The sequence below is a fragment of the Nipponia nippon genome, unplaced genomic scaffold (genome assembly GCF_047370975.1).
Source record: "Nipponia nippon isolate SJK-2023a ecotype South Korea unplaced genomic scaffold, ASM4737097v1 scaffold_4, whole genome shotgun sequence".
NCBI lineage: Eukaryota > Metazoa > Chordata > Aves > Pelecaniformes > Threskiornithidae > Nipponia > Nipponia nippon.
The window spans coordinates 13,713,097-13,734,844 of NW_028262358.1; the positions used below are offsets into that span (position 1 = coordinate 13,713,097).

Here is a 21,748-nt window from a genome sequence, read left to right on the forward strand (position 1 = left end):
GGCTCTGCTCTGTCCTGTGTCAGGCTGAGCCCACACACACTTAAGCAGAACCTGTGGGGAAGGCCAGCACAGAGGCAGCCCAGTCCTCAAGGCTTGTACTTTACAGAACAGGAGGATGGTGGCATAAGAGAGGGCTGCAAGCAGAAGGGCAGTTGAAGCCATGGAGAAGGCTGCCCACTGCTAAGGTTTCTCAGGGCTGCGAGGAACTCTTCTCTTTTACTGCCTGCTGAAGCAAGACAGCAAGTGTGGCTGGACTCAAACTCAAAAGAACAGGAGACAAATCTGGGGAGGAGAAGACTACCACTGCATTTATCAGCAGGCTGGAGAGTACTTTCACTGTGTGCTTCATCAGACTGAGATCCTCTGGAAGAGGTGGCTCCTGCAAGGTCTCACTCACTATGGGCCCTCTAGGACTTCCAAAAGTGCCCTTACCTTCCCAGGATCTCCAGCAGCTCTGCAATTCCATTGTGGTGCTCTGTTTCATAGATGAACCTAAAGAAAAGAGAAGAATGAGAGGTCATTACCAAATTCTGGATACAGTTTGATAAGGAAAAGGAAGGAAAAACACTGGAGACGAGGAGCCTCCTAGCAAGTAACAGAACTCCAAGACAACAGGGCAAGGTGTAAGAGACAGAAGCAAATAAATTCATGGCCCCCAGATCAGCTAAAGCTCACAGGTCCCAACATTTGCTGTGTGCACTGAAGACAGCACTATCACATCCTCACAGGTGAACGCTATCCCTACCAAAGTAGTGTGACATAACTGAGTCACTTAGCTAATCACAGTGTGGATCAGAGAGAATCACAGCCTAGTGCCCCAAATTTATCTCACTGGATTGTCCCACTCACTCACTAGGCCAGTGGCACTAAGAAACATCTCACCTGTAAAATATATTGTTGATCTGCCGCCTCACATACGCTCGCAGACCCAGGAACTTCCCGTAGATCCTGTGCAGAATCGTCTTTAGGAAGTCTCGTTCTCTGGGGTCTTCACTGTCAAAGAGATCCAGCAGCTGTGAGGAGAGAAATTCAGTCAGTGTCTGTATACTGCCTGTCTGGACAAAGCTACCAGCAACACTGGGCACTGCTCCTGCTCGGTGAAAGTGGCTCTTTCAGCTGAGTGATGCCTTCAGCACCCTGACCACAGTGGTTGCTTCCCTGAAACATGCAGCCTCCTAGTCACAAGCTGGAACCATCAGCACCTCTTTCATCTTCGGAAGCACAGGGATGGCCTGCACATTCTGCAAAGCTTGCATGTCCCTGGATTTCCCCTGCAAGGCCCCCAGTGCCCCCTCTCCATCTGTACAGTGAGTGAGGAGTTCCAGGGACTACAGCTCACACACACTCTTGCCCTGCACAGAGATTTCTGGCTGCTCATGCAAGACTAGACCAAGCAAAAAAGAAAACCCACATCATCAAGCACCTGCCAACAAAACCGGATTGTTTGCATAACACCTTGACCAAAATCTCCTGCATGTCCTTCTTAAAGGTGGTGCACAGTGGCAGGGGCAACGATTACTTACAGATAGTACAAACTTCTGGTCAATGTATTTCTTGGCTACGTTTGGTTGAAAGTCAGGCGATTCCAGGAACCGGAGGAAGAACTCATACACCAGCTATGGGGGGAGAAGGAGAGATCACTTAGAAATCCCCCCCGTCCTCTCACCAGTATTTACTTCAGATTTTAAATGTTTTCTTTCTCCTTAAGGATTCGGGGAAAGGCTGGGAAGCCTGAACGGGAGCAGAGAAAACACAGGAACCTGTGTTTCCCCACCCAGCTCAGCTGCCCTTGCTCTGATGGGCAGGGGGCCTCAGGATCAACTCAGCTGCCCTTGCTCTGATGGGCAGGGGGCCGGTGGCACATATCTGTCCAAGTCTGCATGATATCTCATCACCTCAGGTCCCACCAAAGACAACAGTCACCTACTCAGATGAAGACACTAGGCCTGGGAAACTCTTCTCCCACCTTCAGCCCACGTCTCTACAGAGAAGAGAAACCTCCAGAGAAGGCAAAGGCTCAGGCTTCACTGGAAGCCCTTGAGACACACCAAGGAAGAAGAGAAAAGCAGAGAAATGAAACGGACCCCAGGAAAACACATTGTGTCCTCTGCCTCCTGGGGACTGACTCCAGATTGGCGTGGCCCTGCTAAGCCACGTGAGCTGCATGCTGTGTCCCACTTGGACAGCAAAGGGCAGCTTGCTTTAAGAAGGCTGTCAGTGCTGAAACAGCAACTCCTGGTCCTGCTGTCCTCCTAGAGGGACAAGTCCATTCCAGGACTGACCCTGCCTAGTGCTTCTGAGGGGCCACTAGGCCAAACAAGAGCACTGCATCCCAAAGGTCTGACTCTGGAGTTGAAGGAGCTATGGGGGCACCCATCCACAGGTAGGGCCCAGCTGCCAAGGACAGCAGCACAGAAAAAAAATGAGGTGATGACCAAAAAACTCAGCACACACTTGCCACAAATCCATGTTGGCTTAACTCTGAAAAACAAATGCTCCCTAGCATTCATAGCACTCTGGTGCTGAGGACACGCCACTTCTATCGACGTTCACATCCCTATGTCAGCTGCAGCAGTGAGAAGTGATTAACCACTGCTGCAGAACTGCACCTTATTTCCTCTCTGTATTTTCTGCTTCATTCTGCAGTGCCTGGCTCTTGTTCTGCCTTTGTCTGCTTGACAACATGTCCCTGTGCAAGTGCCTGGGGAGACTTCTGTAAGCTTACCTCATGACTTCCACTGCTGAGGTCTACTAAACCATGCTCACTGTTGCCTTCATAACCCTTTTCACCTAGTTTGTCTTAAAGTCTATTTCCCAGGACACACAGCCTAATGAAAAGATCCTTCGCTCCTCTTCTTCCTCTCCAGTTCCCTATCTTTTCTGGTCAAACATTTGCTCCCAGTTAACGCAACTGAATTACATCCAGCATACAGGAGACAAGTTAGCAGATGCCAGCACAGGCTTTGCTTTGGCACCAAGCAGTCCTCTTCCTCCATGTGCCTCTGAGGGAGCTGGGCAAGGAGAGGAGTGCTGAAGCAGACAGGGGTGCTATCTCCGGTGCTGCTGAAGCCCAGAGGATGAGGGCTCTCAAGCCTTCGGGAGGGACATTAACACTGCTGGGAATTGCTTCTTACATAGGCAATACAGGACAACTCCCTCGCTCCCAGTAAAGTGTTCACTCCCAGCCTACCTCAGGGCTATGTGGGACTACAGCCATCTGCAGGTGAGTGTTGCACACAGCCATCAGCCTGTTTCCAGGACACCCCTGCTGCCTGCAAGCCACCTCTGACCCATGGGTGGCAGGCCTGGTCTCTCCCCATCCCCACACCAGCAACCCTCGCAGGCTGGGGAAGCAGCCAGCAGCAGGGCTGGCAGGCTCCAGCACTACATGGACTCTTGACCTCCTGGAGATAAATTCACCAGATCTATATCCCCCCGCCTCCTCCTCACCTGAAGGTGCGGCCAGGCAGCCTCTAATGTAGGCTCATCTTCCTCAGGGTCAAACTCTGCGCCTGTGGGATTGGATGATGGCGGGAGCGTCCGGAAGAGGTTCACTGAAAACTAAGGTGAGTGAAAACATGTATGAGTGACATCCCTGCACCTCACGATGGTCCTCCCCATAGCAAATCCTTCACTGTGGAGCAACGCATTGTGATTTGCCATAGCTGTGCCCACAGACAGAGCCCTCCCCAGAGGCTGTAGGGTTACAGTCTGCATATGAACCCCACAAGTGCAGTCTGTGCCAGAGACAAGAGCTTCCACCACTCCCTACACCAGGCACTGTCACCCCCCCACCCTTCTCTTTTGGGGGGTGGGCAGGTAATAAGGAATGGGTAGGACTGGGGTCACACTCCTCTCTGACAAATCCCTATCCCCTCCTCCCCGCCATGCTTCTGAACAGTCCCTGTTTCTTTGGCACACATGCATGTACTGGCCCCATGCCCTACCATGATAACAGCTTCAGGATAGATGGCCTCAGTGACAACATCACGGTTGTGTGTGATGTATTCCACCATCTCATTGAGACCTGCTCGCTTCACCTCCTTGAACTTCAAGTCACTGAGGGGGTCAGAGATGAAGTCAAAAAGCACGCAGCACTGCCGCAGCTTCTGGATGAAAAGCTCTTCTCGTTCGTGTGGAGGAGCATCTGTCAAGAGAAAGCAGGGACATCTGTCCTTGGAGATAGGCAGAACATCCTCCTGGTTTGCCCAAGTACCAGTGCGGTTTGCTCCCCATCCTGCGTTCTCCCTCCCTGTCACAGTCCCTCTTGGGCTGGTGGGGGAAGAGGGAGAGGCAGTGTTATCCCTGCTATGGAGATGGGACAGTGGAGGCAGGGAGACTGCAAGGCCTCCGGAGCAACTATCCCATAAGGTGATTTCAAACATGGCAGCAGTTTCTGATCTGATAAGTATTGATCCCTTCCCAGTACAAGGTACACCGGAAAAGGAACTTGCTTAACTAGCTCCCATCACAGACCAGTGACACCCAGGCCCTGCACCGCACAGTCACAAAGGGAGCTGAGCAGAGCACGCTGTAGGCTAACCTTCCTCCCAGAGAGCAGCCCAGAAGAGAGGGGCCAAGGTGGCAGAGGCCCTATATTAACAGCATTCTCTTTTTGACATGTTGCCACTGGAAACTATGCTCTGCTAAGGCCAATCAGGAGAACTTAGCTCTTGCTTGCAGAATGGCTGCTGAGCTGCAAGGCTCGCCCTTCCTAAAACGACTGCCTGTTTCTGTGAGCAATGTCAGCAACGGGTCTGGCTGAGTGACTGCTCAAAATGCTTTCTCCTTGTCCGCACTTAAGTCATGTTTAATTGCACCATTATGTAGACTAACTGCTAATGCCAGGTAATTGCCCTAATGTGGACAAGTTCAATAGCACTACTATAATTTGCAACGGAAACACAAGGAGGAGGAGGAGGAGGAGGAGGAGGCCTGGTCCTCTCCCAGGAACGGGTGGCTGTAGGAACCAAGAGCAGTCTGCACCAAGGTCTCTGCACTTCACCACCTTCCTGCACAACCTGCTGAAGAATCTGAGGCAATCCTAAGTACATATAAACACGAGGGTTTAAATCAGTTCAAATGGGAAGGTAACTACTTAAGTTTGCATTGAGTATCCTCCTTTTCTTTTAGGCTATCCATCAATTCTCAACCAGCTGCCAAGCCAAGAACCTTTCCCAGAGCCATTCCTGCCATACTGCTGGCAGGAGGTTAGCAGAACACTGCCAGGGTTGCTTTGGGAAAAGCCCCTACTCCACCACACTCTGCCTGGAGAAGGCGCAGCTGGTCATGCGGGTCACCCCCACCCCATAGCTTCTTTACCTTTAAGGGCTGGGAGCTTTTGCAGTTCCCGGTTTTTGCTCAGATTGAAGCGAGAAGAGCTGTGCCGGCGCTCCTTCTTCACAATCTGGGGTCCCCCCGAGTACTTAATCTTATTCAGCTGGGTTGGTGGGGGAGCACTGTTACTGGGCCGCTTATTTGAAGTTTGCTGCTGCTGCTGCTGCTGCTGCTGTGGCTGCTGCTGAGGCTGCTGGGCCTGATGAGGGAGAAGAGAGTAAAACAACTCATAAGCTTTTACCTACAAGCCTCACAAGCAATCGGATACCATCAGCATCTTCTTGGACTGAAGAAACCTGGCACATTTTCCACTGTTGCACTTTCAGTTCAGTGCATCTCACCCACTCCTCCAGGGCTCTAGACCCGTCGGTTGCATTTGCAGCATACCTGCAAAGTTAACATCAGTTTTACTCATATTTGCGAGGTACCACAAAGACACGAGAGCCTCTCAGCACACCGGGTGCTAGGGATATGGAAAGCAAAGCGACGTTGCAACAAGTTACAGGAGTTTGTTGACACAAAAAAGCAGAAATAAGAACTTTCCGTGGTCCAAACGGAAATCTCAGTGTGCCACTGCCTCCGATTACAGCACTCTGTACAACACAGCAAACAGGTTTTGAAAACTAGCAAGTTGCTTCCTTATCCTTGTGCAGGGAACCACCTGGGAAAAAGCAAAGCAGCATGTAGTACAGAGCAGACATGACAGCCCTGGAAAGGCAATAGTGAAGACCACTAAAATCACTGCTGCATCCGTAGACCAGGAGCTGCTAGTCTACGAACCACACAGGCCATACTCAAACCTTAGGTCTCAGGCTGTTGGCTTTCCCAACCTGTGCTGGCTGCTCCCTCCATCTCTGCCTTGTCTCAGCCTCACTGCTGTCTGGACTTCTGCCGATTTGCTTTTTCCACATCACCCCTTTTAGCCACACAACCTCTTTGCCTGCACTTTCCTCCAGCAGGCATCCTCTCCACTTCATGCTGGTTAAACAGCACTTACAGAGGCACTTTCTTATTTTTAGCAGGTGACCAGAAACTCAAGCCAGTGTTTGCTCAGCTCAGCTCTGTTCTGACCTTGCTGAAGCTCTGCTGGTTCAAGTCCCACTTGGGCCATAATGGCTCAATAACTGACCCTTTAACACCACACTGTCCCAACTCATGGAAAACTTCATATGGAAGACGGCAACATCCCACCAGCAAGCCTATAGCGGAGGGCTCAGCTGGAGACAGCACTCAGCCTACTCTGGCTTTGCTGCATGAGCCCAGCAACGCTCCCCTCCTCAGTTCTGCCATCTCCTTCCCACTGGCACATGAAGCCAAGGAGCTGCAGGGTGAACCTGTTTAGGACACAATAGGGATAGCGCAATGGATGGGGAGCAGAGGTGGGTGAAATCTTTGGACGTCACCCTCTCCTTCCCCCACAACTCCCAGCTGCCACATACAGCATAGCGGTACAAGCGCACACCTTCCCAGAACACCGACCAGCAGGATTTCGAGGGAAAGCACCAGCAGTGCAGAAGCTCATCAGACCTCTCCTCCAAATGAGATGTGGCCAGTCTCTTCCTGTGAGGAGCAGCTGAGCTGCAGCTGAGCTGCAGCTTACCCTGAACTCAGTCCTGATGGTTTCCAAAGAGGTGCAGCACAGCACCACAGTGCAAGACCAAGAGTTACTGCACGTGCAGCACACAGGGAGGCAGCAAGGCAGGAACAGGGAAAGCTGCCTACAAGGAGACACTGCTCTACAGATGAGGATCTGCAGAGCAAGTGCAAAGACTCCCTGTGAAAAACAGTGCCCAAAACAAAACACCAATTGTTTTGTCAAGCCATTACTTTGAATCAGAAATCAGAAATATTTTGGTCTGGTCTGGCTCTGCTTGAAGGAAATCTTAAATGGTTCTGTTTCAAGCTCAGCTCCAAGCCAAGGTGGGGGGAGACAACAAGATCTGAACTCTCTTCAGTTTAGATTTGATCTGATTCCTTTCATGGAACAGCATTGTCCCACGATGAGAGGAGGGAGCAAGATGAGCTTGTGATGAAAACAGCTGTGTCTGCCAGACAAAGCAGGCCCAGACTACAAATTGGAGGCAACTTATCCTGAACAGTGGTCTCTCATCAGTTAAGTCAGGCTGAATCCTTGCTGGCAACCTTCCAAGAGCGAGAAGTTCATTCCTCACCCTGAATATTTGAGTATCAGGGCAGCATGAGCCGCTCAGATGTTGTCCAGACGCTTTTGGGAAGGCTAGTCTGATACTCTGCATCACTCTCCTTCCACAGGGAAGAAGGGCAAAATCTGAATGCTGAGCCACCGTGGAGGAAAGATGGTACAGAGAGAAACAAAAGATGCATCGGCAGCCTCACAGGTAACACTGAGGGAAGCAGGACACATGGGTCTTCCTAGCTGACAGGGCACGCCTGTGCACTCCCCACCCACCCAGAAATGCCACAGGTAAATGTTCTAACAGGCTTGTGGCCACACTGCCTTCATCAGGGGTCCGGCAGAGTCCTTGCCACCAGCTTCTACAGTCTTCAACAGCTGGCATGAAGAGAGACAAAACAGCTTCAGGTTTAGCTGCTAGTTATTACAGAAACAGACATACACATGCAAAAATCACACAACCAAGTTGGGGGAGGTCAGATACACTCTTACGCTGCAGTGCTCAGAGGGTTTTAGGATGGATTGCTTCTATATGGACTTTCTGGCATCAAGCTGAGTACTTGCTTTCAGGAGGTGCTTCCTGTGGCAGGCCTGCTGTCCTTCTGCCTTCAACACCTCCTACCTTGGCCACGTGAATCAGAACAGGTTTGTTTTAAGTTTCCTAACACTTTCTTCTCTGAAGTTTCCATCCCTGAAAACACAGCAGACTGCTAAAACCAAAAGCTTTTCTCTTAATGCACAGGTATCAACGTTATAGACTGTTTCCCCGACATCAACACCAGCTGACCGCTACATGGCTGCAGGCACACATCTACCTGATCAGGCTCGGCCCCTTCCTGACAGGCAGGGCTCACACCACCACGGCAAAGCCAGCTGCTTGGGAGACGCTGTTTGCCAGCGGCTGTTATGCTGCACGTGCTGAAGTGACCAGAGAACAGCACAAAGCTGTTCGCCCAAGCGCGGTGCAGCAGCCCCACCTTTCCCGCTGCGGTGGAGCGGCTACTCGTGCCAACAGGACGGGCCAGCCCCAATTGCAACCGCGTTCGAACCCGCCAAGCACAGGCTCTCTGGCTTCACAGCAATTCCTCCCCACTGGTTCCCACCACCTCTCCTCCTTGCTAGGAACTTGCCTGCACAAGTCAATGAGCCCCAGGCCCTGAGCTTGCTCTGTGCCACTTCTCTTCACCCCGGGCTCCCAGGGACCCTGAGCTGTGCCAGCTTCTCCTCCGCTCTCCTACCCATGCATGACCTCACCTCTGCAGGCACTCCTACCGCGGCTGGCTGCATCACCACTCGGAAAACCCTTCTGCCTCACTGGTCCCTTGAGCATCTCCCGCTTGCTAAGCTTCTCAGCCCAGAGCTGCTCTCAGCTCCTCCTCCTCAGATGACTCTTCCCTTCCCATCCCTCAAGTCAGTACCTGCTCTCTTTGTCTGCTGTTACACAGCTTCCCTATTAAAATCAAGCTCTGCCTCAGAAGTAACATCAACACACTGTAACGCCTGTCTCTGAATAATGAACTCCAGGTACTGCAGTAACAAGCCCCATGGAGATATCCGCAAAACACGTAATACAGCAGCACAGTGAAAAAGAGCACCCTCTCCCAGAGCTGCAAATCTCATCAGCGAGGCTCCGAGCTGCCCTTGAGGCTGCAGAGCAACTCCTCTCTCCTCTTCACTGCTGCTGCTGATCCCTGCTCCCACTTCCAGGTCATTAACTCTCTTCCCCACCCAGCTGCCTCTCCCAGTCTTTCTGGCCAGGAGGAGTAATTCTTTCTCATCCTCTCATTCAATGCTGCCCTGGTCTCTGACATGATTTCTTTTTTCTCCTTAAATAGCCACGCAGAAATTCTCTCCATTCATATCTTCATCATGTTCCAGAAGGAATGAACTAAACAAACCTTTTATTTCCCACCCCCTGCTCTCGTGTTTTCCTCCGCTGCTCCTGTCTCTTCCTGAGCAAAAGCCCCCCAAAGCCAGGGGCTGGCCAAGCTCTGCTGGCTCTTCCCCTCAGATAGCTTCACCCTAAGACGGGCATCTAAAAGAGCACTGCGCTACCCCTGTACTCACGAGGGAACTCGAACACTTGCCTTCCCTTGTGGGGATGCGTCTGCTTTTGAACATATCCGCCTTTCCAGATCAGCTCCACTAAAAGCTCCTTCGCTGCAGAGAACAAAGCACTATGCTTAAGGGTTTCTGGACTGACTCCTACCCTCCTCATCTCCCTCCGCAGAGATCCCCATAGGAGGTCCTCATCTGCTGCACTTGTTCAGGTCTGTCAAACCAGAGCTGCTCTTCAACAAGCTTTACTCATTCCACCAGCCAGACAACTTGCCTGCAAAACAAGTCACAACTTTCTGGTACCAGGATAAATTAGGGCTGAGTCCTCCCCTGCTCCTCGGAGCATGGTGTGAGAGAGGAAAGTGCATACTGGAAGAGGGCTGCCCAAATGCTGCTCTCCTGCTGCAAGCCCATTAAGCATCTATTGAAATATGAAGAAAAAAGAAAATTCTCTTTGGTGCACGCAACTTTCACCCTAGAAAAGGCAACCAACCAACCGTAACTCCATGGAGGAATTTACAGGGTGCAAAACTCTCACCATGGCAGGCTCTCTCATCCAGGCTAGGCTCAGCCCATCAACCCCACCAGGCAACACCACTCCTGGTGTTTCGCAAGTCAAACCACCTCGTGCTTCTGACACGAGTAAGGAGTCTCGCTCCCAGCACACGTTACCTAATTCCCCACGGTCCCCCAATGTGAAAGTCAAAATACCTTTCTGTGCTTCCTGAAGAGCAGGAAAATTGCATTCAAACTGGTATACATTTCTTCTTATCAAGCAAAGAGCTCTCTTCCATTCTGCAGCAGAGCAGTCCGGAGACAGGAAAGCACCAAGAGAGAACAAACTTCACTGCAAACTCAGCAGGGAAAGGGAAGAAGAGACCTGTGGCAGTGCACACTGCAGAGGTGTCTCCTTTCTGCTCTGCTCTCTGTTCCTATGATCAAAGGAGACCCAGCCTTCCATCTTAAAGAAGGGCTGGATTTTGTCTGGAGTATGAGGAAGTGGCTGGGTATGTTTTGTGGGAGGGAAGGTTAGACGCATCACTTCTAAGTTTCTTCTGCACCCAGGTACAACCAGGCATTATGTGCCATTTCAGGTCACAGAAGGAAGCTTGTAGCCTGCACTATTCTTCCTTTCTTACTGCACCACTTGTAACTCAGCAGACAAAGAGTGCCAAATAAATAAAAGGTAAACCTGACCCCATGATGCCAAGGCAGGGGTTCTCTCACTTCCTCGGAGCCGGCAGACAGCTCTCCCAGCAAGCTGTTTTCAGCTGCGCACGCAAAATAAAATGGGCAGAGGCCAAGGCCAGCATGGGATATAAAAAGAGGATCTACAAAATTGCTACCTGCTCCAAGGCAAACAAACTCAGCTTCTTGCTAGCCACACTGCAGGTTAGGCATGAGCATGGCTTGGATCCTGAAACCGAGTGGCTAGTAGTAGGGATATTTTCTGAGGCTCTGCAACACAGATCTATGCTTGGAAGGAGACTCTAAAACAACCTTATTTTGACTATGACCATCCCACTGAACTACAGATTTCTTCCCAGCCTTCATTAGCCTTACATGTCTCCTGTCCCCCGTCCTTCACATTACAAGTGCAACGTGTTCCAGACAAGACTCAAGCACACAGGGCTTCTACGGACATAGAAGTGGCACAGCCTGTTTGCCAAACTGCAGTATTAAAAAAAAAAATAAACCACACACATATGCATGCTTCCTCGGACATGCGTACAACGCTCTTCTGAGCCAAGTCTCAAAATCCACAACCACACTGTCTGAGTGCCGGGCAAACTCAAGTCTACCAGAAAAGTTCCAGTTTACCCAAATTTTTGCTAATTCTAAGCACAGCTTATCATATTATCACGTTCTGCTGAGGCCATTCTAACACATCTAGCTTGACAACATCAAAATTGAGAGGGAGAGAGACTCTGCACAGCTGGGAAAACAGACTGTGCCTTCTTGTGAGTAATGTTGTGCTCAGCAACAAGGCTGTTCTACCAAAGGAGAACCATTTAATCTCTAGCAGTTTACCTCTATTCTTTCAGGTGTCCTATCCATAATTTCCCAATCTCACTCCCCCAGAAAACGCCTCAGAAGAACACGTTCCTTTTCTCTTGCTTCTCACTGCTCTCCCACTCTGACACAAGGTGACAACAGAGTTTACTGCGCTTTGCTCTGACAGGAGCAAGGAAGCTACTCCCGTCTGTCAGGCTTCCTTCTTCTTGATAATGGTGGCTCTTCCCCCTCTGCAGCCAACTTTACCACCCTCTGCCCACCGCTGCGAGCAGCGCCCGCCGCCAGCTGCGTGACAAATCTCTTTTTGCAGGGCTGTAGGGTGCGAGACTCATCCTGTCTCCTCCATAGCCGCGGCTCCCTTTGGGCCAACTTTCAAGTGGAACTAACTTCGTCTTAACTTTAGTCTTTGCTACCGTCTTCTCCGATTCCTTAAGATCCCGGTGACACGCGTTATCTGGCGGAGCAGCCTGAAGCAGCTAGAAGGAAAGACGTTATTCCTCCTCAAAGACGAGCTGCACGCGCACACTGCTGTATCCAAGGGGAAAGCCTTACCTCTTCCGAATTCTCTGCCCCACCATCCTTCCCGCTGCTGCCGCTGCCAGGCTTTGTGGTGCTTTTGGTAGACTTCGGAGACTCCTGAAACGACGAAAACGCGTTCAGAGACAACGTCACCCTGCGCAGAACTGTAGCATCCCTTTGCAGAGTTCAGCCGTGCGCTGCCACAGGCCCACCCCGCCTCCACCCCCGCGGCCAGCCCTGCTTCGGGTGGCGACTCCCGGCCCTTTTCCCCCGGGAAGGGCACCCCCGGGACGGCTCCCCCGGCGGCGGGGGCCCGTCCCGTCCCGGGCACCGCAGGCTGACCCCCGCCGGGCGCCTGCCGGTGACGGGGCCCCGCGCCCGCCCGAGCCTGGGCCAGCCCTGCCCCGGGGCACGGCCCCGCCGCTGCCCACCGGCGCCACAAGGTGCGGGGCACCGGCAGCCCCGGCGGGCACGGGGCAGGGCGCGGGGCCCGGCCCGCCCGCACCGGGCGGCGGCAGAGGCGGATCCGGGCCCCCGCCCCGCCCGCGGGCAGCGCCGGATCGGGCGGAGCGGGGCACCGGCGGCCCGCGCCGGCCGCCCCGCGGCGGGGCCGGGGCAGGGGTGGGGCCGTACCTCCCCCACCGGGGGCATCGCGGGGGCGGGGCGGGCCGCAGCCCCCGCTCCCCCGCCGGGGCTCGCGCGGGGGCACCGGCACCGGCGGCCGCCCCTCCCTTCCCCCCGCCCGGCCCGGCCCGGCCCGGCGCGCGCCCCCGCCGCCCTCCTGCACCACCCGCCCCGCCCGCCCCGGGCGCGCGCCCCCGCCCCCTGCCGGCCGCAGCCCCGCGCGCGCGCCCCCGCCCGAGGGCCGCGCCGAGGGAAGGCCGCGGCGGGGAGGGCGGCGGGAACGGGCGACCGGTCACAGCGGGCCGCGCCCGGGACGCGCCGGGGGGGTACCCCGGCGCCGCCGCCGCCCGCCGCACCTTCTCCTTCTTCAGCTTGTAGGGCATGGTGAGCGCCGGGCCCCAGCCGCTCCGCGCCCGCCGCCGCCGCCGCCGCCGCCGCCTGCGCCCGGGCCCGGCCGCAGCGCCCTGCTCCCATTGGGCCAGCCGCGCCGGCCTGCCTAGCAACAGTCTCCGCCGACGCCGCGCGGCGCTGACGCAGTGCAGCAGATTTTTTTCATTGGAGAAACTGCGCACGGGCGCCGGGCACGCCCCCGGGGGGCGGGGCGGGGCGGGGCTGCGGGCGAGCGCCTCTTCCGGGGCAGCGCCGCCAGCCTCCGCGCTCGGCGGCGGCAGCGGCCGGGCCCGAGCGGGTCGGGGCTGCCGGTGTCGCGGGGGTTCCCCTCCGCCAGGGAAGCGGCTCCAGGGGCGGGTCTCCGCGGCAGCCCGGCCGCGGGGGGGGAGGCGCCGAGCAGCCGTCCGGGGCTGCCGGGTCGCTGCTGCCCGCAGATGCCTCCCGTGGGGCGGCGGTGGAAGCGGCGGGGGTCCCGCCGCTGCCCCCAGGGGCTGGCCGCTCCCCACCTGTGCGGGGCAGGGGCTTGCCGTGCACCGAGGTACGGCTTTGGGGAGGCTGTTGGTGGGAGTAATGGGGTCGGTGCAAGCTGGTGGATGAATGGATCCCGGGGCGGGTGGAAATGTGGGTGTGGAAGCGCTGCGAGGCCCAGCACAGCCAGAGCCGTGCCCCTGCGGGTAATGGAGAAGGCTGTTCCCGGGACGGGGGTCCCAGGACACTGCCATGTTCACGTGGGGCAACTCGGACAACTCGTTGGCAGGTGGCCCGGCATCCTCGCGGTAGGAGGACAGCTTCCAACAGCCTGCAGACTTTGCCTTCCAGCTGGTGTTCTACATGGGGAAACGCAGCCAGCGGGCAGCAAGCTGCCCTCGAGTTCATGGACCCGAACTGAGCAGGACCTGCTGGCAAAGGGCCATCTCGTTAGGGCTCGTGGTGCCTAGAGGGTCTAAGGTCAGTCCAACAGCTTATTGTCAGCGTGCTTAAGCGGGTGGCTGCTGGCCTGTTGCAAGAGCTCCCGTTCGCTTTAGCCAAGCCAGCGGTAAGGATCACCCTGACTTCGAGCAGGTGAAGCTTTTGCCTACAGCCTGCATTGTGGTGTGCAGTGTGGGCTTGTTACTGGGAAACCTGTACTGGGTCCTCGGCCCTACGCGGCCGCTCCGCACAGGGCGCGCTCTCAGGCGGGATCTGGCACATCAGTGGGGAGCGAAGGGGGGGGCGCTGGCTGCGTCAGAGGTGCTTCAGCAGGAGCATGATCTTTTCAAAGTCACCAGGTGAACAAACCTGGCATGGCACACAGGGAAAAAATTTCCCTTAGTCTGTTATAACAGATCAGTCCAACAGCTTATTGTCAGCGTGCTGATCGTCATCATTGGCTTGACAGCCATCGGCACTCGAGGTTCCCCAGGAGCAGAGAGAGGCCGTGGTTGCTGTTGTCCTTCTCCCGTGTCACGCACGAGTGACCCTGGCCAAAGCATCAGCACAACTGTCAGGGTGATTCTGAGCAGGGCAGTGCGCCAGCGTGAGCGGTAAAAGCCACTTGCTTGAAGAGTTCGTGGCTATCGCCGTTCTCTCTCGTAAGTTGTCACATCGAGTTCTGCATTGGCTTTCCTTGCAGTTCCTCTGGTGATTGGTCCTGGAGGAGCTCAGCTTCAACAAGCTGCTATTTGGCCCCTGGATTCCTCCCAGTGCCAAGCAGGTGTGTTTAGGCCTGAATTTTCCTGAACCTGCCAGCAGAGGAGTTGCGTCCCGCTGCCTCAGCCACTCAGCAGCTGCCTTTTCCAGCCGGAGCCCTGCATGCCTAGTGCAAGGACACAAGCAGCGACACGTGCCCTGTGCCAGTCTTGATTTCCAGCCTAGCCTTGGTCGTGAAGGATGTGCTTGCACAGAGCAGGGACTGTTGCAAAGAGCAAAACTGTCGTTTTGCAAGCTTGCCAAAGAGTTCTGGAAGAGGTTTTACCAGAAAGCCCTTTGCTATCACCTGTCCCCTCTTGCTGCCTGGGCAGCAGAAGTTGGGGACCTCAGCTCTGCTGCTGCTCCAAGGGCTCTTCTAGGCCAGCTCAGGTTGACCTTCCAGCTGGGGGGCTGGGTCTCGGCTGTGGCTATCAGTGGTGCTGGGGGGCTTGGAGGAGCCTTCTCAGAAAGGACAGGCCAGCTACTGCTTCAAAGCTGCAGGAGAGGAGGGACCTCGTCTGCTGCTGCCCGCAGTGCCCTGCAGACATCCCGGCTGTCCTCCCTGTCACCCCGCCTTGGTGGGTCATCGGTGGGTGGGTGGCTGCTGCTGGCACTCACCAGGCCTTGGCATGAGCTGTGCTGGGGGCCAAGCCCTGAGCAGGAGCGCAGGGAACAGCCAGAGGAGGGTGAGGGGTCCTGGGGGCCAGGGGGCACCTGGTTCCAGCCAGGGTCCCCCCAGCCTTGCCTGACCCCCCACCAATCTGTGCTGCCCACAGGCATGGTGGAGGCACCCCCCGACCCCGAGACCGTCCTGGTGCTGGGGAAGATGGGCTTCCAGCTGGGGCCGCTGCTGGCTCACGGTGCCTACTGGGAGGTGCATGAGGGTGCAGCCCCCCCACTGTGGCACAAGGTGGCCGTCAAGGTCATCTCCAAAAGGAAGGCAGGCACTGGAGGAAGACCTCAGGAAGCTCCTGTCCCATCAGATGCAGGCAGAGGGAGCAGGGGGCAGCAAGGGGGGCCCCTGAGCATCGTGAAATGCTGTGGGGCATCAGAGGGTCCCTGGGGCATCGGGGGCTAAGGGGGGCAGGGGGAGCACCCTTTGGGGAGCTTCATGGGCAGTGGTGCTACTGGGAGGCTCAATGGGGCAGGGGTGTTGGAGGGGTCAGAGGAGCAGGGAGTGGTTGGGGGAATCCGTGGCGTAGGGGGGCATTGGGGGCACCGGGGGGCAATGGGCAGGGATTCAGAGGGGCAGGGAGCTGTTGGTGGTGGGAGGTCCAGCAGGGTGGCAGCCGTGGTGGACGCTTTGTGGGGAGCTGCCAGGGGTTAGGGGAGCATTGGTGGGCAGAAGGGTGCAGGGGGTGCAAGGCAAAGGGGGGCCAGAGGGGGGCAGGCCTGTCCCACGTCAAGCCCCTGCTGCCCACAGGTCTTGAAAGGCTTGTGCCACAAGCACCTCATCACGCTGTACCAAGGCATGGAGATGAGGATGGGCTTCTACCTCCTCATGGAGCTGGCCCCCTCGGGGAGCATCCTGGAGTGGGTGTAGAGCCAGGGGCCCTGCTCCCAGGGCCAGGCAGGGCTCTGGTTCTCCCAGCTGCTCCTCACTCTAGCCTACCTGCACAGCAGGGCCATCGTCCACCGGTGGGTGAGCACGGGGGCACGGGGTCCCTGCTTTGGCAGCTGGGGACAGGGCTCCCCGAGGCAGCGAGGGCTCTGCAGGGCCCTGGCCATGCTGCCTGGAGCATTGTTCCCCCCAGCCCAGGCAATGAAGGGCCTCCTGGAAGCCTTTCTTTGCCTCCACACCTCCACCTGCTGCACCACACTCCTACCTACCCTCCCTCTACATGGCCACCTGTCCCACAGCTCCCAGTCCAAGCCCTCCTCTTCCCAAAGCAGCCCCCGGCCCCTCATCTACCCACAGCTCCTTCCGTGGCCCCTGACCTCCGCCTCCCCACAGTTGACATCTGCCCCTGCTTGCCCCCAGCAGGTGCTGCCTCTCCCCCACAGGGACTTGAAGCTGGAAAACCTTCTCCTGGATAGCAAGGGCAACATGAAGATATCCATCTCCAGCTTCTCCAGGAGCGTGGCCCTGCAGGATGCCACATGCGGGGCTGCCTGCCAAAGCAGCGCTGAGCCAGACCTTCTGCGGGTCCTATGAATCATAGAATAGAATCACAGAATGCTTTGGGATGGAAGGGACCTTTAAAGGTCACCTAGTCCACCCCCCCTGCAATGGGCAGGGACTTCCTCAACTAGATCAGGGTGCTCAGAGCCCCATCCAGCCTGGCCTTGAATGTTTCCAAGGATGGGGCATCTACCACCTCTCTGGGCAACCTGTTCCAGTGTTTCACCAGCCTCATCATGAAAAATTTTTTCCTTGTGTTCAGTCTAAATCTACCCTCCTTTAGTTTAAAACCATTACCCCTTGTCCTGTTGCAGCAGGCCTTGCTAAAAAGTCTGTCCCCATCTTTCTTGTAGGCCCCCTTTAAGTATTGAAAGGCTGCAATAAGTCCCCCCGCAGCCTTCTCTTCTCCAGGCTGAACAACCGCAGCTCTTTCAGCCTTTCCTCACAGGAGAGGTGTTCCATCCCTCTCATCATTTTTGTGGCCTTATGCTGAGACCTGTCCCAAGACCCTGCAGGCGCAGCCCTGCGACCCCTTCCTGGCAGACACCTGGAGCGCCGGGGTCATCCTCTATGCCCTGCTCCGGGGCTGCATGCCCTTCGATGCCACCGACCTGCAGTGCCTCCTGTGCCAGACCTAGCGGCCCCCCGTCTTCCCCGAAAGGCAGCCGCTGCCCCAGGACTGCAAGGTGGGGGGCTGGGAGGGCACTGGAGGGACATTAGGGGGCGTTGGGGGCAGCTGGGGCACCAGGGGCCAGGACGCTGGGGTGGGAGTGTGCAGGGGTCTCCCAGACGATGCGCTTCCCCCAGGCCCCACCCTGACCCCCATGTCCCCCGAGAAGGTGATCTTGCGCCTGCCGTGCCCAGCCCGCCAGCACCTCTCAGCTGCCGAGCTGCTCTGGACCTGATGGATCTCTCTGTTCCTGTCCCTGGGGCACCTGCCCTTGGGCACCGAGGCTGCCAAGCACTTGGCACCCACGTGCAGCTTTGGGGCCCCCTCGACTTCAGGGGGCCACTAATAAAAGCCTTGAACCCTCTCTTGGCTCCCTCTTTCCTGGTGGAGCTCCCATCATGGAGAGCCCCTGCAACGGACCTCCCCCAGTCCATGGTGGCATCACCCTCCAGCCCACAAAGCAGTCTCTCCATCTGGGGACACCTCTCCATTCAAAGCCTCTCTGTGACTGTGGGAGCTGCCAGGTCCCAGGAATCTGGAGGTTCCCACCGTGAGCAGAGCCACCCCCAGCCTCCTAGGACCACTTCTCCAGTCCCTTCATCATCTTTGTGGCCCTTTGCAGCGCTTCCTCCAGGATGTCTGTGTCTCTCTTGTACTGGGCAGCCCACAACTGGACATGGTGCTCTGGAGGTGGCCTCACCAGGGCTGAGGAGAGGGGAAGGATCACCTCCCCCTAATGCAGCCCAGGAGGCTCTTGGCCTTTGTTGCCCCAAGGGTGCACTGCTGCCTCATGTCCAACTCGGTGTCCACCAGGAGACCTCCAGGGCCTTCCCTGCCAAGTTGCTTTCCAGCTGGTCTGTCAGCCTCTGGCATGTACTGTATCAGGTTGCCGCAGCATTACCTCCCCTTCATAAAGCCATGCTGATCTACTGCTCTTGATGGCCGCCTTGTCCTCCATGTGTCTGGAAATGGTTTCCAGGATTACTTGCTCCATCACCTTCCCAGGGATCAAGGTGAGGCTGGCCAGCCTGTAGTTCCCTGCGAGCTCCTGCTTGCCCTCCTTGAAGACAGCAGCGACACTTGCTTTCTGCCAGTCCCCAGGAACCTCTCCCCATCGCCATGGCCGTAATTACACAGGTGATGGAGGGTGGTCTCGGAAGGCCTTCAGCCTCAGCGCTCCGGGGACGTCCCATCTGCTCCCAGGGACTTGTGTCTGTCCTGTTTGTTTAAATGTTCCTGAAACCAATTCTCCCTTCCCAAGGGGAAGTCTTCCTCACTCCAGGCACCTCCTCTGGCCTCAGGGGCCTGCGATTCCTGAAGGCAGCAAAGGCCAGAAAGTTTCGAGGCCGGTTGTCATACCTCCAGCATGTACTGGTGCCTGGGGTTTACCCTCCCCATGTCCAGGACTTTGCACATCCCTTTGTTGAGCTTCATGAGGCTCATTTCTCCAGCCTGGCCAGTCACCCCTGAACAGCAGCACAACCCTCTGGTGTATCAGCCGCTCGTCCCAGTTTTTGATCATCTGCGAACACGCGGAGGGTGCACTCTGACCCATCATCCAGGTCATTAATGAAGAGGAGAAAGAGGAGTGGCCCCTGGAGCAGGTTGCCCAGAGAAGCTGTGGATGCCCCATCACTGGAAGTGTTCAAAGTCAGTTTGGACAAGGCTTAGTGCAACCGGATCGAGTGAAAGATGTCCCTGCCCATAGCAGAGAGGTTGGACTAGGTGATCTTTAAGGTCCTTGCCAACCCAATCCACTCTATGATTCTAAGATTCTGCATGCACTCTCGAATTCCTGGAGATGAAGTCACCAGATGTGCAGCATCTGGAGGAGGTTCATGGAAGACTGAGGTGAGCAAAAGGGGGTTTGAATGACATCCTTGCACCTCGTGACCATCTGACACTGACCACTGTCACTGGCATGCAAGATGGTCAGCATGGAGAAAACTGCGGAGAGATGCCTTTTGGACATCTTCAGACACACAGGTGAAGAATCACCCAGGCGGGCAGGTGAGTAGAAATGCTTCCCAGATGCTTTACTTCTTAACTGCCAACTCTGTAATCTAAAAAGCACTACTCATTTGAACACGAGGCTTTCAGAAACTGGCTTAGCTACGGCCAAGGATGGAGCAGGAGAGTGGTGGACTTGGCTCAGCCCCTGCATAGCAGACTGGAGCACTAGCACACACTGAAACTCTGTCGAGCTCTGCTGGCTTCAGTCAGCTCTGTGTCTACTTAGGAAAACTAGCAGGTAGCAGGCAGGGGGTTGTGCTGACTGAGGAACATCAGCAAGCGACACTTCTCTGATTCATTAGGAGCATTGCGTGATGGACCTTTCCGAAGTTGGCTCTACCCTTAGTAACCGGGATTCTCCTGCCTTCAGGAAGTCAGCATGGAAGGATAGCTCCACAGTCCTCTCCATCTGAACTCTCCATAATTTCCTCTACATGGTGCAACCTGGGGACAGCTGGGTAAGCAGAATGAAGAAGCTCATGGTGCTGTGCTGCAAAGGCAGCAGCTGGAGGAGTGCTCAACCCACTGGAGAGCCCTGCGCTGCCCATTAAGCACAAACACGTGCCACCAACTTGAGCTATAGAATTTGTGCCGTGATTAGTGGCTAGGGAAAGCTTGTAGCATCACGTTTCCTTCTTTGTCCTGTCAGAGGAGCAGTTTGAGGAACAGAAAGCTGTGGGTAGCTGTCCTCCTGGCAGGCCTCTCTGCATTTCCAGAGGTACTGCTGCCTTTCGCAGCAGGGTGCAGCCTCCTTCTGCTCTGCCCTGAGTCACCTCGCCTTGGCTTTTGCCCCCTTTCAAGCACCTCCTCAAAGGAGGTGGCTCTGCCCTTTTCTGATTTCTCTGCTGCTTTGAATATCCTTGTGCTCTCCAGAGACTTATCTCCCACTGGTTTCCTAACCAGTACATTCTCCCGGCCTTTCGGGGTTCCTTCAGTGTCTCCTGCTCTGGATTCTGTCCTTTGGGGAGACTTGGTTGAGCTCATGCACAGCCAAACACAGCTCTCATCACTTCTCTTGATAATGTTACTTGGGATCTGTGCTCACTTGCTGTCCTTTGCTTTCCACTTATCTTCCTCATCTCCAGGCCAGACAGGTGAGTTCAGGTGTGGCTGCCTGGAGAATACAGGGTGGGGAGGAGATTGCCATCAGTGCAGTCCAGCAGGCTGTGTCCTTGCCCCATGGCCTGTCTCCAGACCTCTTCCAGACCATTCCAGACATACAGCAACCCTACGGAACGTGTCCTTGCCCACAGGGATAGTTTCTACTATTGCTCTACCATAATCTTTGTTCATGCCTTGAGCTAAAAAATCTCAAATTCTTTCTCAGCCTTTACTGTGACTGGATTTTCCTGTTCTTCCTGTACATGCTCTCTTCGTAGAACCACACAGAGTTACTGGCTGCTAAGAAATCCTGTGGCAGCACATTCCCTAAGCTGTTTTGCATTGTTCAGATGAAGTATCTGGTGACCACGAATGGTAGAATTTCACCCTGGTTTGCCTATAACAGCAGCAGAAGTACGATTTGTAGTGGACCCTTGCCTCAACAAACTCCCATCAAGTACACCAGAACTCAATCATGGCATTTGGGGTTAATTTGGAATTCAGAACAGATGCTGTGCATTGATTTCTGTGAGTGGGCAAATTTCTGAGGCAGCACTCATCTCTTTCAATAGGTAAGAAGGGCAAGTACTGATCCCAAATGGGAGAACCTCTTCGTATTCTATAAATTATGTACTAGCAGCACAGAGGACATTACACTAAACAAAAAAAAAGGATGATGTGACGATTTCTGAATCTTAAAAATCTGATATGACAGGAGAGACCAAACAAGCACCTGTTTGTACTCGTACATGGTTAAGGAAAAGAAGCCTTTAGAAATGCTGAGAATAGCTTAAGGTCACCACAAGAAAATACTTGCTTGTCTTCTTTCTAGCACAGAGAAAAAGCCAACAAAGTGCCACAAAGACAGACTTTCAAGTGATTTTCCTTAGTCATCCTTCTCAGTCATAAACTTCACCCAGAGGCATCTCAGAGGATTTATGATGCCTGAGTCCATTCCCCTTGTATCCAAGCCTGTTGGGCAGCCTGCAATTCCCTCTTCACAGGACGACACTGTCACTCCCAAGGAGCCCCTTACAGCCTTGGCAGAGCCTGCTTTTGGAGTGACCACCACTCATGA

At 55.2% G+C, this 21,748-nt stretch overlaps 1 protein-coding gene, 1 long non-coding RNA gene and 1 pseudogene across 4 annotated transcripts in view; 2 read left to right on the top strand and 1 right to left on the bottom strand.

The window, feature by feature from the left end:
• The window catches only part of PPP2R5D (protein phosphatase 2 regulatory subunit B'delta), a 32,408-nt gene extending 19,197 nt beyond the window's left edge, over positions 1-13,211 (bottom strand). For 2 of the 3 annotated variants that reach the window (XM_087776644.1, XM_087776642.1), the window contains exons 1-8: positions 13,063-13,211; positions 12,116-12,199; positions 5,323-5,536; positions 3,948-4,147; positions 3,451-3,561; positions 1,524-1,616; positions 883-1,013; positions 433-492 (exon numbers count right to left, since the gene is read on the bottom strand). In XM_087776644.1, the coding sequence (XP_087632770.1) occupies positions 433-492; positions 883-1,013; positions 1,524-1,616; positions 3,451-3,561; positions 3,948-4,147; positions 5,323-5,536; positions 12,116-12,199; positions 13,063-13,089 (920 nt within the window). In that variant the 5' untranslated portion in view covers positions 13,090-13,211. Of the gene's footprint in view, positions 1-432; positions 493-882; positions 1,014-1,523; positions 1,617-3,450; positions 3,562-3,947; positions 4,148-5,322; positions 5,537-12,115; positions 12,200-12,715; positions 12,828-13,062 lie in introns of those variants that run through there. The other variant, XM_087776643.1, reaches the window with a different exon arrangement.
• A 142-nt stretch (positions 13,212-13,353) lies between these two features.
• Positions 13,354-15,814, top strand: LOC148053127 (uncharacterized). The gene is made up of 3 exons (XR_015708403.1): positions 13,354-13,634; positions 13,854-14,044; positions 14,709-15,814. It is a non-coding gene; the product is annotated as an uncharacterized LOC148053127 (long non-coding RNA).
• A 340-nt stretch (positions 15,815-16,154) lies between these two features.
• Positions 16,155-17,920, top strand: LOC104015800 (testis-specific serine/threonine-protein kinase 4-like; annotated as a pseudogene).
• The last annotated feature ends 3,828 nt before the right edge of the window (positions 17,921-21,748 follow it).